Source organism: Amblyomma maculatum, chromosome 3 (assembly GCF_055883805.1).
Source record: "Amblyomma maculatum isolate TAMU_Amacu chromosome 3, ASM5588380v1, whole genome shotgun sequence".
Taxonomy (NCBI): Eukaryota; Metazoa; Arthropoda; class Arachnida; order Ixodida; family Ixodidae; genus Amblyomma; species Amblyomma maculatum.
Genome location: NC_139346.1, coordinates 182,423,792 through 182,442,056, shown reverse-complemented (window position 1 = coordinate 182,442,056; position 18,265 = coordinate 182,423,792). Strand labels below are relative to the sequence as shown.

At 46.2% G+C, this 18,265-nt stretch overlaps 1 protein-coding gene across 1 annotated transcript; it reads right to left on the bottom strand.

Moving 5' to 3' along the window:
* Positions 1 to 651: 651 nt before the first annotated feature.
* On the bottom strand, positions 652 to 14,492 carry LOC146197134 (uncharacterized). The gene is made up of 4 exons (XM_084598884.1): positions 14,341 to 14,492; positions 6,793 to 9,667; positions 5,172 to 5,358; positions 652 to 1,614 (listed from the first exon to the last, which is right to left on the bottom strand). Exons 2-4 carry the CDS (start codon positions 9,468 to 9,470, stop codon positions 1,408 to 1,410), a joined length of 3,072 nt encoding a protein of 1,023 aa, XP_084455010.1. The 5' UTR covers positions 9,471 to 9,667; positions 14,341 to 14,492; the 3' UTR covers positions 652 to 1,407.
* Between the last annotated feature and the right edge of the window lie 3,773 nt (positions 14,493 to 18,265).

Genomic DNA, 18,265 nt, shown 5'->3' with positions numbered 1-18,265 from the left:
CTGCGTCAAATTTTTCGGCCGCACTACATGCGCATGGCTGTCTGATCAATTGCTAATGCACTTTAGTGCGTTAGCAATTGATTCGTTTACAAATTTGTTTACAATTCGTTTACAAACCAATTTTCGGTTGACTGAAGAAAAGGTGTTGACTGAGCTGGTGATTGAAGTCTGTATCCAGGATCCCTGTCCCATTGGCCAATGAACGCGACAATTGCATGAGCGATTGTTGGCTCTGTAAGGTGACGCATGCAGGTCAGTTGTACTATCGTGAGCACCCCGATTGAGAGCACCCCGTGATCATGCCAAACTGCATGCGGGTCTATAGCTCGGTTGCCTATATGCGTTAGTCGTACATTACAAAGAGAGAGAGAGAGAGAGAGAGAGACCGACATACGGTGTGAGTCGACTCGAACTTCGTAATAATATGGACGTGCCTTTTAATTCAACGGACTGCGCATCTGCGGCTAGTGGTCAGCCACGCCCCCCGCCCCTCTTTTTTAATATAAAAAGGGCAGAGATACACTTCTCATATATAGAGCCGCAGTAGTTACAGAAAAGAAGCAATTCACAGCTGAACGCTTGACCACCTCTTCATGACAGTGAAGGCTTCAACCCGGTGCGAGCTGTATACAAAGTCCCAAAGCGTCACGCGACACTACTGTTTTATTCTGAAATACTCACAATTCAAGCACTAGAGTTAACACCATACTTCACTTGCGAATATAAGTCCTTGCGGTGGTGTCGGGTGGGCTTTTGTACCGTACCGTGCTCATTCTTGTAGCACTATAATACAGTAGCGGCGGGACGTTTTGTGACGTTTTCCTGCAAAGCAGGTGACTTACAAGCCGAGCGTATGAGACAGCTTGCACACAAAGCTCACATGAAGAGCACATATAGGCAGGAGGTCCTTCTCTAGGTCCAAATATATATCAGAACACGAACACGAAGTCGACTACCACAGATGCGGTTATACGTGCAATTGGCCGAACTATCATTGCCCGCGCAATGAGTTTCAAATCCTGTTTTTAGTAGGAAGCCGTCAAAGACTTCCAGATGAAGAAGGGAGGTGAGATGTGCCGGGATATATTGCTCAATATCAAGTCCTTGGCTGGTTGATCCAATCCACGCTTGAAAGGTATATGAGCTTCTTTTTTCTTTAAACGCAAGTCATGTCTCTCAATTAGGTTACTGGTGAATCAACGCGTAAGCGGGGCGAAACCTCAGAATACTGAGATTTGATATGGTTAGCGGAAGGTTGCACAGCCGCAGTTGCTTTTGCAGGATAGTAAGAGTGCAGCAATATCTTGCTGGGTAGGAGCGGAGGAGAACAAGCTCTCCCCTGTAGAAAGCGCGCTTCAGTCCTACAATGTCGCATAACGCCTGCCTGTCTTCATACACTGCGGCGACTCATTGGTTGGCTGCGCGAACCGAATGCGACAGCGTGGAGCGCACGGAAGAGGCCAGGCTGGCCTGGCTGGTCACCGTGGAGACGGAGCTGACGGAGCTGGAAGTGCTGAGCTTGGCGCGGGCACCCCTGCGCACGTTGCAGAACAGCGCCCGGTAGAGGTGGTACGTCTTGCGATTGCACACAAACGCGTAGAACAGGAACAGTCCCTGCGGAGAAGAAGAAAGTGGCATCCACGTGGAGACTAAGAATCTCATTTATAGCATCACGTCATGGGCGCCATGACGGTGGTGCACGCATATTCAGTTGTTCCAGCTCCTAAGTAAAGCTTGGCGGCTGATTTTGCTATTAAGAAGAAAACAAAAACATCGTATTAGGCAACCTAAAGGGGACATACCCCAGTAAATATGGTCTTAATTTATTTGAATGTTGTGAATTAGAAAAAATAAAAATTGCATCTACAGGAAGTAATAGCGTCGTTGACAAATAGTTCGCCCTAAGAAAAGCATACTTCGTGGGGCTCTGCAACGTTCATGTTAGATTTAGCGTATATATAAGCAGCAGTGTGTTATTACCAGGTACAGTCGATCCTGCATATGTCTAACTCGAAAGGGACCGCGAAATAGTTCGATATATCGATAATTCGTTATATAAGTTATGCCAACAGAGGAGCTTCTCTGTAACCCAGAAATGTGAATGTTGTGCGCCCACCCTAGCGGTGCGCTCACTTCAACGAGATGCTGCCCGCTGACATACTGCCAGCGCACCACTCGCCGCGAATGCGGCGTCCCGCGGCGCCCGTGGTCGTCAGCGTGCCCGCGATTGTGACCGCTCGCGCACCGTTACCTCGCCGAACGCTACTTTACGCCAGCCATTGAAAAAAGGATGGCATATTAGAGGAGTGCACCTTCACGTGCCGATCCACTGGCGCGAGCAGGTCAGAGCTTAATACAAATGCCGTTGGAGCTTGGGCTCGCATAAAAGCTGCAGTGGACGATGCTTTCGACAAAGCCACCACAAACCTTAACAGGTCTAATTTTGCTTCTGGTACACTGTAACCTGAATAATAACTGAAGTAAAATTAGGGTACAGTTGATTTCTGCGTCGCCTTCAGCAGCGAAGCCGGCCACGTGAGAGCCGTCGAAAGCCTTCGGTCAGCTAGGCTGGCTGCTTCACCGCTCAACAACCGGTGCACCGAACTCTGGCTTCCCCACATGATAGCTGTGTCGCGTTAAAAACAAGCACGCCTGACTGATGGCCACTTTCTAGCGGGTTCGGCATTCACCCCATCACACGATTTTACTGCGTAATCGCTGTCACCACTTGCCCAATGCCGCATAGCCGACCCCGCTCTTAGCGCGAAAAGTTATGGGGAAGAATGGGGGGGGGGGGGGGGGGGGGCGTTAGGAGAAGCCCTTTTGCAGGGGCATGGCACGCAATTCGATATATCGAAAGTTTCGCTGAACAGGAGTTCGATAAACCCAAGCAATATTGCTGCACTTTTACATGAGATTTTCAAAGCCATACTCCGGGGGTTCGATATAACATACCATTTTGATATAACCGGGCTTAAGTGTATCAACAAGAATCTGCGCCTTCGCTGCATTCGAGGCTATAAGTGACCGATATGAGCATGCTATCGCTAACTTAAGTGCGAAAAAAACTTTCGCGTTGCCACATGATCCCAGATCAGCACAGCAAAGTGCAGTTGACGCATTCAAGTGACATTCTTTCGTGGTTTGACCTTTTAGAGGCGTGTCGGTTATAAATATTATTTATTGCGCGTTGGCCGTCATTCCGAGCATAGTTGTGATTTGTCTGCAGCGGACGAAATATCCGGTAATAGAAGTTACAGAAGATAAAAATGAATGAATGTCCTTATTATTTCAAATTCGTAAGGAATTCAAGCTTCGTTCAAGCTTGATGAAACCGCCAAAAAGATGGAACTGTGCTTACGACTAGCAGTAAATATGAAAAGCTGAGTGAACCATCACCAGTTCTTAAGAAACGTTCCTGGTTTCTTTGTGTATCCCGTTGGAAGCATAAATACAACTCTGGAAGTTCTGCCATTCATGCCACCATATTACGATCGCGAGGGGACATCATTGACAGCCGCGATGTACCGCTGAAGTGCAGGGAAACGCGCGCGGGAGAGAAAGAAAAAATGGTTCTTTTTCAAGTATACTCGCCGTTGGCACGTGCAAGGCGTATGGCATGGCATGAGCTTACAACGTTTCAAGAGTATTTGTTCAGCGAATGGAATGCCGGTTTCTTAACTAGATTCAATTATGAATGTGTAATTTTAGCAGGTTACCATAATTAAATCAAATTTGGCGGTACCCATAGGCCTAATGCCTCTCGCTAAATGAGGGACACCGTGCAGTGCGGAGAGAACTCCGCGTTAATTTCGACTGCCTGAAATGTATAACATTTTGTGGTGTTCGCAGTATGCACTTCAAATGGGGCCCATGAGAGCGCTAATGGTGCCGTTTATCTGTAGTCGCTTGTGCGGGATCCGATGTCAACTTTCTTGAATGGAGACGGCGGCCGGAGACCAGGACAGCGGGAAGGAGACAAGACGTTCACTGAGGACCGGGGAGGAGGAAGGCGCGTGTCCATCCTCGGCTGACAACATTTCATGTATTTGCAGTCACCATTCTTGAACAGGATGCCCTACAATGTTTCTTGTTGCGACATTCATCACGATGTCTCGTGCCTGTAAGGCAGTAGTGTATGCACAACCACCCCCTCGAATTACGATGCGCTTATATCCCGTTTCATATATAATGAAAGTACAGCGAAAATGGCGATGCTGTGGGAGATGCTATTTAGTTTGAAAAAGTGAAGCCGTAATATGGGCTGCAGGTTTTGAGGAAGATTCTGCTGACGGGGCGAGCCTTATTGAAACGACAAGCTACGATGGCTTAGTGACAAAGTTCAGCTGCAGTACCTCAGGTCGCGGGTTTGAACCTGGTTGCGTTGCAATCCCCAGGTTCCTAAGAAGTTGAGCCAGAATTCTCTAATGCAGCTTTGCATATAATCTACAGTGCCGCATTGGCACGTCAAATCTCGTTGCTCAAATAACTTAGTCACCTTGAAACAAGCATAGGTTCTGCACTCTTAGTAGCTGCCTGAAGCTCTTTTCCTAGGTTGAAGCGCAGTTGGGAAATGAAGCACATTGAAGCATTTGATTAGGGGAAAATGAAGCGCAGTTGCTTCATTTACCCATAGTCAAACGAGTGCTTGGGTTTCCATAAAAACCCAGTCGAAAAAAAACTACAGAAACCGGTAAAAAATACGACAAAATATTCTGTAATTCTGTCGCAAACGTCATATTTTTCTGTAGTTCTGTAGTTTTTCTGTAGATATTTTTGTTTTTGTAATTCTGTAGCACTTTCCTATTTTAACTACAGAAATTTCTGATGTTATTACAGAAAGTTCTGTTGTCACAACAGGTTTCGCATCAAAACCCGCACAGAAATTCTGTCGTAACAACAGAAAATTTTCTGCAGATTTTCCGACTGGGAATATTTGCCTAACATGGACATCTGTACAGATATTGCCATGATCACAGGAAACTGTCATTTTGCTCCAAATAATAATGTTCGCTTGTTTTATTATGTTTTTTTCGTGAAGGTAAATTTTTCTCATGGAAATTTCTGCCTTAAGAAAAAAGTGTTTAGCAAAAAGCAAAAAAAAAAAACAATGTTACTTATGAGGTGATCATTGCCTGAATCGGGGGATAATAAGCTGGCGCGTGTCGTACCTGAAGCGTGTTGCACACAATAAACAGGTAGGTGAAGGCTGTCCGAGCACTTTCGGAGCTGCGCACGAAGGCTGCGACGAAGCCGAACACCCAGGTGAGGCCCATCCCTGTCGCCATGCGCACGTACGTAGTGGCTGTCGCTGGACACTTGTCGCTGTGGCGGCGCAGCACAGGGCCCGGCTTCTGCCTGCGTGTGGGCAGTTATCATCATCATCATCATCACCATCAGCCTGATTATACCCACTGCAGGGCGAAGGCCTCTCCCATATTTCTCCACTTAACCCGGTTCTGTGCTAGCTGCATCCACTTGACCCCTGCGAACTTCTTAACCTCATCCGCCCACCTAACTTTCTGCCGCCCCCTGCTACGCTTTCCTTCCCTTGGAATCCAGTTTGTTACCCTCAGCGACCATCGGTTATCCTCTCCTCGCACTACATGTCCTGCCCATGCCCAGTTCTTCTTGATTTCCACTAGAATGTCAGTAACTTGTGTTATTTCTCTGACCCACTCTGCACGCTTCATATCTGTTAATGTTACCCCTACCATTTTTCGTTTCATAACCCTCTGGGTTGTCCTCAACTTAACGCAGTTATGAGCCCTCCTTAGTTCAGCACTCATGAGTGTTATTTGATTCGCCACGCTCAGTGAATGCGTTGTGGTGAAACGCTTGTTTTATTAAGAAAAAAAAAATCGTCTTTTAGGTCTGTCGACCTCCTAATAGAGCATCTCTTTAGCTTGCAGAAAATATATTACACTTGGGTATTCGTGGGTTCAAAAATGCTTTTTTCTCCATTTTTTTTTTGTGTGGTTACGTCGTGCTGAAATGTGGGAGTTTTCAGAGGCATTTGCATTTCTTTCTAAACATTTTTGGAGGTTTATGTGTGCCCTTTCCTCAGGCATAAGCAAACAGAATTTTCCAGTTTTCACTCAGTTCCTTTGCGTGACTGCAACTAGAATTAATAGCCTATATGTCAGTTCGTATTGTTATGAATAAAAAAAAAAACATCAATTGGCAGCAGTTTCATGGCATTGAGGAAACAAAATATATAATGAAGCCATTTCTTGTTCAAATTATATGATTTCAGAGCAGGTTTTTACTGTTACATAAGCCTTTTTTACTCTCACAAAGTTTAATTACTCAGCATCCAGTATATTTTAAATAAGGTGAACGGTGAAAGAACAACAGCAACAAATAAATAACACTAGACACACATTTTATCTTTTCTTGTTTTGCGCTCTAATGCAAGCTGCACTCATTTAGAAAGCTGACAGCAAATTTGATAGTCACAGCTTTTATGTTTTTAACCAGTCAAGATTGTATGTTCGGCTAGTTAATACAGGTTCATATTGTAAGGAACAGTGGACAAAGAATGAATCACTCTGGTCTCCTTGCTTATCCACTGCTTTGTCTTGTTTGCACTGATCGTACAAGGCCCTTTTCACATCATCGCCATCCACCGTGCTCATTTGAGTCACGCGTTTATGAGGTACAAGACAATGAGTTATCAAAGCCGAACTTACTGCAAAAATCACGGTACTGCGAACAGGGGTAAAAGCCAGTGCCTTGTCAACCGCTTTGCCCCCAAATGACCTCCATTATATATGTACGAAGAACACTTACTTGGCCACGCTGTGGACAGAGTAGACTGTCAACACGTAGAAGACAAAATTCAGCAGCAGGAGCACAGCCACAGGCACGGCAAAAAAGGTCAGTGCCGACAGTTTGTTCACAATCCAGCAGACGCCGAACAGTCCGTACGATGGCGACAGGGGCGTGTCGAAGTAGTCGAGTCCCAGGCACGTCCCCACAATGACGAGCGGCGTACCGAAGGCGTACAACATGTAGAACGGCAGATGACGGGACACCTTTCGGCTTCCTCCCATCGTGCTACCACTTGTCCTGAATGTCTTGTAGAGGTCGTAGGCGAGGACGTTCATCCAGAAAAACGAGATGACGACCGTGTAGTGGCACACAATGGCGGCTGCCCTGCAGGTCATGCCCTGCACAGACTGCCGCTGGCTGAGCAGAAAACTGAGCTGCATGATGAACAGCGAGCCTGTTAGAAATATAATGTTCCATCCTGGCAAATTTCGCAGCTCGGAGAACAGCGTATACGTGGTCAACACGAGCGCAAGGCAGGCTATGGAGATGGCGCTGAGAACGAGGCTTATGAGTGCCATGAGCGGACCATCAAATAGCTGGCCGCGGACTCTGAGCCCTTGCTTCAGCTCGTCTAGGCAGAGACGCACCCTTCCATAAGGCATCAGCTGGTAGTGGCGGCACGGGACGGACAGCGAGCCTGGACCCGCGTAGAGCACAAGTGTGTCGTTCTCGAATATCTCTACTTGAGTCAGGTTGAAGTCGACCCGGGGACACGACTTGGGCAGACCCGTTCCACGGTCGCAGACGATCACGATGCTGTTGGTGGTCACCGGTGACTTCTGGTCGCCAGTGACTCGGATGAGGACGTTTGCTACGAAGTCGCCTGTCCTGAATGTGCGGCCCGTCTTGTTGACGTAGACCTTGCCAATACCGGTGCCGTTCTCACTTCTGGGCAGAAACACGAATTCGTCGTTCCAGTACTCCCGCCATATGCCGCCGTCCTGTTCACCACACCAGTCATCTAGAACAAGTGGCTTTGACAGCACGCTGCTCACTGCGGCTGTCGCGTTCAGCTCCTTCAGGAGAATCGAGTTCAAGCTGAAGCTGCCCGCTAGTGACTGGATGATCGTGCTTATTGACGGTTCGACATTATCCTTTATGGGCTCGTAAAGGTCGAAGTGCGTGATCAAGATTGCAGGGCTGCCAGTACTGTTAGCGGGATCTGGAATGTCGGCTTCTTCCAAGGCGTAGTCGCTCTCTTCCACGACTAACACGTTGTCCGAACTTTCTAGGTACTTTTGCACTTGTTCAGGGTCCCACAGTATATCAACATGCAAATTTTTAATACGGTCCTGAGAAATGTTGTAGTGGTCAACGAAGCTACTCATGAGCGACTCTTTCAATTCATCCATTTGTATTTGGCTGGAACGATCTAGACTAATGTTCATCACAACCGTTATGCGGCTATAGTTGGCGCTCCTAGCCCTAAAAAGGGCCGCATTCGTCACGCTGCGATCCGCGCTGTCCGTCGGTTTCTGCACGCACTTCGAGTTCACCAGCGTGAATTGAGTGCCACAGAACAACTGTCTGCAAAGGTTGGCAAAAGGATCCCAGATGAAGCCATCAGGACAACGCTGCTGATTGCGAATCATCGTTTCTTTGCTTTCCGAAGAAAACTTGTACTTCTCCACGCCGTCCAGGCCAAAGTTGAGGACAATAGAAAAAGACGACGGTATGTCGTCCGTCGCCTCGTAGCTCTTCTCCTGGGTGTCGTGGAACAGCGAACTTGTAAGATCCTTGTTACTATATGTCCTCACGCCGCCTGGACATCGGAGGTCTGGTACATCCCCGTTGCAGAGAGCACAGTAGGCATTTTTGTAGAGTTTTCGCTTTCGACTAACTTTCTTCAAAGACCTCACGGGTCCCTGAAACGCGGCGCACAGGTATTCCAGCATCCACTCGCCAAATGCTGCCTTCTTTATTTTGCACGTGTCGACCGCCTGCACGCAGCTTCTGACAAACAATCGGGCCGAATGGTTGCTGTTTTCTGCTTCGGAACTGTCCAGCAGGGCCAAAGGCACTGCGTTCGTGGCACCATTGCAGCGAGCGCGAGCATCATTCGCGTACACGATACCGTCTTCACCCAAAACCTTCTCGTCGTCGTCTTCGTCGTCGCTGTCGACATTGTCAACATCTACGCCATCGGGACACGTTGACACGTAAAAGAAGTGTTGGTGAAGTAGATAATCGTTGTCGTAGACGCATGGAGGACGTTGCACGGGTGGTTCGGCGAGAGCTTCCACAGAACAGTGCTTCTGGACGTCAACACAGCAGTCACCGTATTTGACGCATAATTGATCGCAGTGGCAAGTATATTCCTCGTCATCCAAAGTCTCTCCGCAGCGATTCTTACACGAATCGGTCTGAGGACACCTGGGTGGAAAAAGCAAACTGAAATCTGCGTTGTCGACGGCAGTATTATTAGATGACTTGTCAGGTAACGAGAGGGTATCAGAAGAGAGGTCCTTGGCGGGCCTTTCTAACTTTGCGTTCAATGCTTTGGCGCAAGAGACGGTAGAAGCCCCCCAGGTTGGCCATGTCACCAGAACAGCAAATACAATAAGCTGCGTCTTCGAACAAGCGGTGATTGCAAGCTTCTCAGTGGAGGCGGCCGATGAGGGCGGTTTTCTCCGCATCTCTTGTACTTGCTGCGGATAATGGCGCGATGTATTCCTTGAACGGTGGTGGCCAGAACTTCCGGAAGGGTTCCAAGTGAAACATCTGCCGCAGTAGAACAGGTACCCAACCTCTTGCGCTTTTCTGCTGGAACCGATTTCGACACTGAGACCTTGCCTTACGGCGGGTCTTTGTTGGTGGCTTTCCGGTGCATTGCCTTGACAGGAAAAGAGTTTGTCATAATTAGTACATGCATTCGCGATATGTCATCTTATAGAGCTACATTTTTCACATTCCACGTGCCAGGATTCTATAGAAACTGTAGATGTAAGTGCTGCTTGGAACAGTCGCCCTGCTTACACCTTTCCTGCAATAATCGTTCCATATGCGACCAGCTCTGTCGTGCGAATGGCATCGAGCGAATGGCACTCATACTAGCAGTGCATAGCGAGGAGGCCACTGCGAAGCTGTTCCTGCTTATCACCGACCGTGGCAGGTGGCCGCATCAAGCAATGCGCCAAGGTCTTAATGCCGCCACTCGACATATAGAAGTAGGAGAGAGGTTCGAGAGAACACTTTATGCGCCTTTGATAACATATACCGTGTTACGTGATCCACTTCTCACCCCCCGCCCTCCTGCATGCACACACACACACACAAGCTGCGGAGCGTCGAAAGCTTTTAGCACCCGAGTAGTCGGAAGAGCCGTGCTTACTATATATGCTCTGGAACAGACTGCTCAGTTATAGTTATGCGCGCCACGGTAATGCAGGCCTGCCCACGTAATTTGAAAGAACGCCTTAGTACCGCAAGTAAAAATGATCGCATTGAGGGCGGCTAGAATTTAAGGCCTGCAGCGGTGAATTCTGTAGATCAGCTGCGCTTATAGGTCATGAGCACACCTAAACCTTGTGTAAGGCAGTGGTGTATTAGTGGGAAACTCTTGGAAGGGCGATTTCATTTGCACGATGCGCTTCTGGATTCGTCGTCGACATTCACACACACATAAAAAAAAAAAAATGCGCCTCTGCTCTTTTTTCAAGGAAAATTTTCCACCAAGAGCAGCGGGTTTTAACCTTCAATTTTCTCCTGGTGCAGTGTTGGTAGTTCTCGCGTGACGCGGGTGTTAACATCTTCTTATTTTTGATAACTAAACGCTGTTATAGTATTGTGTCATCACCCATTGAAAATTGCTTTGCGTGCAGCGCCTGGAACTAAGATATCCGTGCAGTTCTTGGAGGAATGTTGGGGTCCCAAATGTCCCGTACTGTGCACACATTAGGGACTAGAGCGCGTATATAATATATATATATATATATATATATATATATATATATATATATATATATATATATATAGAGAGAGAGAGAGAGAGAGAGAGAGAGAGATACTTGTGTGTGTGTGTGTGTGTGTGTGTGTGTGTGTGTGTGTGTGTGTGTGTGTGTGTGTGTGTGTGTGTGTGTGTGTGTGTGTGTGTGTGTGTGTGTGTGTGTGTGTGTGTGTGTGTGTGTGTGTGTGTGTGTGTGTGTGTGTGTGTGTGTGTGTGTGTGTGTGTGTGTGTGTGTGTGTGTGTGTGTGTGTGTGTGTGTGTGTGTGTGTGTGTGTGTGTGTGTGTGTGTGTGTGTGTGTGTCGCGCGACTGGGGAACTTGGGCAGGAGTTGATCGCCAAGCGCATCACGTACAGCGCATCCTACATGCTTATGATTACCAGGTAATGTAATTTCATGTTCGAGTTCTTTTAGAGCATATATAAAACGGTCTTCATTGAAAGACAAATAAAAGGACATTCCGTAAAATTTTTTTTAGCTTTTCCTTTACACTCTCAGGACGTCGTAACTGTACCTCATAATGTAAATAAAGAAAGTGGTCGTTGAATTCTTACAGTAATTAAATAGTTACCTGTATTATTAAAGTGGTTAAGGTGCAGAATTCTGAAGCCTCGAAAAGCCTGTTATCGGCTTCGTCAGTGTGGATCCCTTCACGGTCAAGTATTCAACACACACACACACACACACACACACACACACACACACACACACACACACACACACACACACACACACACACACACACACACACACACACACACACACACACACACACACACACACACACACACACACACACACACACACACACACACACACACACACACACACACACACACACACACACACACACACACACACACACACACACACACACACACACACACACACACACACACACACACACACACACACACACACACACACACACACACATATATATATGAAGGAAAGAAGCCAACAGTCGGCGAGGCCAAGGAAAGCGTTGGGGATGGTACTTTTGCCTTTTTTTTTATTTTTTAATGTTTACTTGGATAATCACAGAAATTAGTAATGTAATCTGATTAGGGAAAAGATAATTAAACAACAAAGTAGAAGAAAAAACAACGTGCCGATGGTGGGAACCGAACCCACGACCTCCGAATATCGCGTCCGGTGCTCTTCCAACTGAGCTACATCGGCCGCTGTCCCCCCCCTGCTACTTTCTTGGGTATTTGTGTTGTCTGTATACGAACCTTGAGAGTGTTAACCAGCGCCACCCGACTGTTGGCTTCTTTCCTTCATGTATTATAACGAGCACCCTCATTTTCCCCTTAATTGATCTGCTTATATATATATGTACAGACTAGTTGCTAGCCGAAGGGCTGTATAAGAAACTGCCTCTTGTATAGATCAACGTTTATAGATCTATAAACGTTGGTATAGATTTGTATAGATTTCAATTTCAATTTATGGCTGCTGAGGTGCTCGGCTGCTGAGGTGCATGGTCTCGCTCCTGATGCAATCCTGACGAAATTCAAAACACGTCCGCGTGCAATGTGACGCGACTCCACGTTGAAGAAGCCGCCTAATCGACGTCATTCACGGACTTCAACTATACGGTGTTCCTCGCACTCCTCTTGGAGCTTCGGAACGTTATAAACCTCATACACCACCTCTGTAAGCTTTCTTCGTTATTGGTAAGAAGTCTGACGTGCTTTTTTTAGGTATCGCGCTCATTCTATGCAAGTGCTTATACTTCTTGAGGGTTGCAAAAGTAAATGCATGCTGGTTCGCTTTGACTTACATGGTTTGCACGGGCGTTGGTACTAAAGTCGCTGGAAGCTTTAGTTGTCTGGCCATGCTTTCTTGTTTGATGCTAACTTTGCAAATTCTTGAGGTGGGCGATATACGAAACAAAAAATCAGCCTGTGCACTTTAGGCATACCTAAGCGTTCTTAGAGCAGGCAAATTTGATAAGCACACAGGCATTGTGTCGGTTAATACGTAACGAAAGCAGCGGCGCCACTTGTACGAAACTAAGTCTCGTACATTTAGTGTAGAGCCTTGCCAAAGTTTACCCAGTCTCCTCTCTGCATATTATAAGGTGAGAGCGTAGGTAAAAACGTCCCTGGTAGAAAGGCCCTGACGAAGCGACTTCTGGGAAAAAAGGTTCCTAAGGCGATTTTTTTCCATAGAATATAACTTTCCAAAACTCGCTTGGCAAATGAATGAATAGTTAATTGCATTATCTGCTGACTGATAACAGATGTAACCATTCTATAGGGGGCTGGATCCTCTGGATGTCTGATTAGTAGCCTTGATTAACAGCTAACAAGAGAAAACTCTACTGAAACACTCTCGCAGATATTTCAGTGACGAGGGTCAACCGTTGCGGTGACCACGGTCTGTATTACTGGTGGTGATATGAAAATTAGGATGATGACCCTGAAGCACCATTCCCAGCGTCCACCTCCTAAGCCAGTAGTCAGTGCGCAAACAAGACAAATACGGTCGGAGTACCAGATCATACCACGATCATGCAGTCCAGGTCAAGGCATGAAAGAGCACACTCCTACTACAAGTAAACACTTCGATCAGTGACGCGTTGAAGCGCAGATACGCATATACGCATATACGCATATACGCATATACGCATATACGCATATACGCATATACGCATATACGCAGATCTAGATACGCACTTGCCCTTGGTCACTCTTTTCCGCTACCATCATCCTTTTGTTGTTGTGAACGCCCCGCATGAGCATGTATCATTGTAACTCGCCATGTAGAATCACAGTCTATGTCCCTATAGCAAAATGAGGAGCTACAGCACGTGGAGCCAAAAACACATCGAGAAACAAAAACAAACATTCAAATCAGCTAGTTCAAGCTAAAATCATAAAAGGAGATGCAAGATAAAATAAGCAAAAGTGGCACGACGTCATTAGTGTCCTCTTGCTAATTCATCTTGTGAAAGGTCACTTGAGGCCGTTTTTTACACTATGTTAGGTCAAACGCCTTTTTTCGAAGCAATTCATCCCCGTGAAGCTGAGCCCCAGGCAAGGCGAAATATTGACTTTTAGATACATTTTACTTCACCCGCTTGGGGACATTTTTTCCTACTTAGCAAAAGTGGACTTTTTTTCTGGGGACGTTTGTTCCCGGGACATTTTTTCTAGGGCCATTTCCTCCGGAGACCTTATTTTCCGGGGACGTTTCTACCGGAACCTTATAGGGTGCATACATGCAGTCGCTAAACGCCGTGCACGAGGTGAAAGACATCGTAAACAACAAAGGGAGTCACTCCTGTTCGCTTCAAATATCTTTCGCCTCTTTTCTTGCAACACTATCGATGATAAGCACCTTGGCTTTCAAGTGAAGTTCGAGCCATATAAGTTACACACGTCATTATGCAACTAGCGGCGCGCATAGTGCAAACACCATTGCAAGCAGGTTGAAACACTATGAAAGGAAGCAAGCAAAAATAAATCGAGGATAATAGCGATTGCGACCGCTGGAAACGGGTAGAACAAATCCGTGGCTATTGGACACGTGTGTAGAGAGCGTGCCAACAAACCTGATCAAACAGTCGTTTCCGCGGGTCCCGCGATATTCAGAACGGATGAGATTAAGGTGCAGCTCAAATCCTGATCGGCTGGTGGTTCAGCTCTTGATGCGGCGGCTTCTGGGCGGTATCGAGGCACGCGTGATGTATCGAGACAGCTTGCCTTGTCCTCTGCCCAGGCACGAGGGAGGAGGGAGACAATCGCGCGCCGTGGCTGTCAGCTGTGAGCGTTCCCAGGCACAGGCAGCGGCATCAGCGCCTACCGAAGTGCGAGTAACTTGTTCGCGACTTTGTCGAGACCGTGCTCCACGACGATGTGTGTGCGCTGACGCCAACGGAGCGGAAGTCCAGCGTTTCTGCGTGGATGGGGGTCACTTTTGCGCTTGTAGAGATAAGCCTTGACAAGGAACTGACGTTATAAGTCACCAGCGGATAGAATCTAAATGTCTCCGCCCCGAAGTAACATCATTTAGATGTCCCACTTTTCTTGCTGGAAAAGAACTTTAGGCGCAGTCACAAAAGTGTATCGGCATAAATTTTGAACTTTATTTATTACTTAGGGATCTTATGTCTGTTATTGGCCATATTTTGTTTTTCGCTTAAAATATTTTAGGAGCTTCGTTTACCACAAGTCAGGAACAGAAATTAAACAAACCGGTTTGACCTCACTGATCCATTTCTTAACCTTTCTTTCTTTCTTTCTTTCTTTCTTTCTTTCTTTCTTTCTTTCTTTCTTTCTTTCTTTCTTTCTTTCTTTCTTTCTTTCTTTCTTTCTTTCTTTCTTTCTTTCTTTCTTTCTTTCTTTCTTTCTTTCTTTCTTTGAAAAGCTTGTTTTACACACCGTAAAAACTGCCGTTGAGGTAGTTAAAAAACAGAAGGGGGTAATTTAATTTGGTTGTTGGTCGCCGCTGATATTTAATCAATCCGACACTGTTACTAAAGATCCACCAATCTCTGCTAAGTGTTTAATTTTTTTTTTCTGAAACATTCAGACGTGTTATGGGTATCCCCAGTTGTGTATTGGACGTGGAGTGTTCGTTATCTGCAGTGAAAAATTCCGAGCCTTAAAACATCATCGTAACGTAGCCCGAACGTCCACAGTTATAAATTTAGGACTTTCTCAACATATCTAGCTTATCTTTTGTACGTACTGTGTACTATGCAATCGAAACTACTTTTTTTTTTTTTCAATATAAACTAACAACGCAATAGTCGTAGCGGATAGTGCAAAATAATTAACTAGAACGCATACACCATGAGGTTGTGGTTGTAGTTTGTGGGGTTTAACGTCTCAAAGCGACTCAGGATATGAGAAACGCGCAATACCAAGAATACTGTTGACTGGAAATGCCGTTCGATTAAAGAATCGTACATAGCATTAGCAATTATCATGCTGTTTAACAGCAACTTGATTAAAAACACTTAAATACAACATAACGCAAACAATTATTCTTATCTCTTCACTAGCCTGATGTCACCTGATTGTCTTCACTTAAGCTTATGCACCCTACACCGGGCTATTACCCCATGAGTGGTGTCCTCATATGTGATAGTGGCAGACTATTGCTTAACAAAGTTATCTAAATTAATGTTAATACTTTTTATTCATTTCGTATGCTGAGGAGTTCTGTAAGTTAATCTGCAGGGCTCTGCTAGTTGAAAACAGCAGTAAACGCTAGAACATTCAACTAAACCCACCTAGCAGCTGTCAATTTGTGCGCACATAGCCCTCCCATTCAATAGTTTGCCTCCATTTTATGCATCCACCTGGAAACAACTGAGTCCTCTTTGTACAACAACCTGCTAGGGTTAACACATTTCGTTTAAACTGCTGCTCCAAACAGCTGTCTTTTGTTCGCTATACACTGGGAAAGCACGTTAGAATGCGGAAAAAAATTAAGGAGCCATATGTCGCTGGGGTCGAATAAGTTTAGCTTAAAAGTCATTACCCAAGATTAGTATACGTGTCCTGAAGGTATGTGACTGACACAAAAAAAAATGGATAGGTGTGTGCGGTCTCTCTTTAAATAGTCGACTATGTATACGTGGTATCACTGTGATGCAACCATCAAGTTCTCGGTGATGAGGATACAGCGTGCCTCTGATGTGCGAACAGCTGGTGAGCATCTCAGTATGCATCACATATATAGTTTACACAGAGTGCATGTAGTTTGAATGAACATAAAACATATTTCATAGAACGCTGCGTAATACAGCCCCAGAGTTCAGTTTAGTTGGCTAATGCATGGGACGGATATATTGGGATGATTGATTGATTGATTGATTGATTGATTGAAAACTTTATTGAGTGCATGGGAATTCTCGGAGTTGTGAGTGGTCCGCCTATTCCGGTAGCCCAGTGGCCTGCGCTGCAGCGTGGGCCCTGCGAACCAGTCCTCGGTGTTGGTCGGGTCCTCGCTGTGCAGAACGGCCTCCCACTGCTCCAAATTGGGATGAGGAAGGTTATCGATAAATGGATTTAAATGGCATGCCCACACCATGTGAAAAGCCGTACTCTCTCAAACCCAAACTCTCAACTTCATCAACCACCACAGCGCACTTAGAGGACCGCAGCCAAGACCCAGAAGACCACAACCAATCTCCGCGAGGGAGGCCACGGACAAAGGTGCAGACACCGGGAAGGAGGGGCACCCGCTCCGATATATTGGGACTTTTACAAGTTGTATAACTCAGATATGCAGTAAATGCGCACTTGACAACGAAGGATACCACCTAAATAATGGCTCTATATTATTTTACAGATCGATGAATATAGCGAATTCATTGTATCTCCTGGTAAACGTCAGAAAAGTAGTAGTAGTATAGTAGCAGTAGTGGTTTTTTATTAAGATAATAAAAAAAGGAAATAAAAAGATTTTTGCCGTCCAGGTATCTGTTATCTCAATTCCTGAAGCACCTGAACTTGGGGTGAAGAGAAAGAGAGAAGAAATGAAAGAGGTGAGCGACAGGGAGGAAGAACAGGGTAGAATATTTTAAAATATAAACTATATGTTGCAGCCGATGGCAATAAGGATGTTTGAGGCCAGCCCGCGATTGTCTTAGTTCACTGTAGCATTCAGCGCTATAAGCAGGCCTCGACAGTTCGTGAAATTTAATAAATATAGATATTTTTGACGTTCGGGGTGCTATTTATTCAAACTTGTTGGATAAATAAGTAAATAAATATAAATATCCAAACTTAATGGATGTTGCCACCTCTTCCGGTTCCGTAGTGGCAACGCCAGGTTCCGGCGTCTCGATCAATCAGATAACTCGAGGTCACCGGTACTGCCTGCCCGTATGTCCCATCGCGAGACTGCACTCCGTGAACTAATCACAGCCAACGCTTAACGCAGTCGGCGGCCGCTTTTCGATGGAGGCGAAAAGCAAGGTGCCCGCGTGCTGTGCGATGTCAGTGCACGTTAAAGAGCCCCAGGTGGTCGAAATTTCCGGAGCCTTTCACTACGGCGTCTCTCATAATCTGAGTCGCTTTGGGACGTAAAACCCCACAAACCAAACCAATTACCAACCAAACCTACCGCAGTTGTTGTTGTGGATGTAGGAAGAAGGAAAAGAAAATTCACGGGCCTGCTACTGGCTCTGTAGCTGAGCCACCTCCGTTGCCTGGTGCGGACAGAAGAGAAATTAGAGTAGAAAGGAAAAAGAAGAGGGAGTGAAAGACGCGCGCCGCAACAACAGCCGTCGTCCACCAGTGGCGGGTGCAATGAGGGCCTACAACAGATAAAATTCGGTGGCTGGCTAGCCTCCGCCTCAAGCGGCGTTGACTTACCGTCTCAGCCCCGTAGGGCCAGGAACTGCCACCCTTCACCAACTCCGCCATTCTCTCTTAACGCAGCAATTCACATAACGAGTCCTGAACCGTCAGAAAGTAATGGAATTACAATAAGAAGTACTAAGCCCTTACCGCCATTTCCCT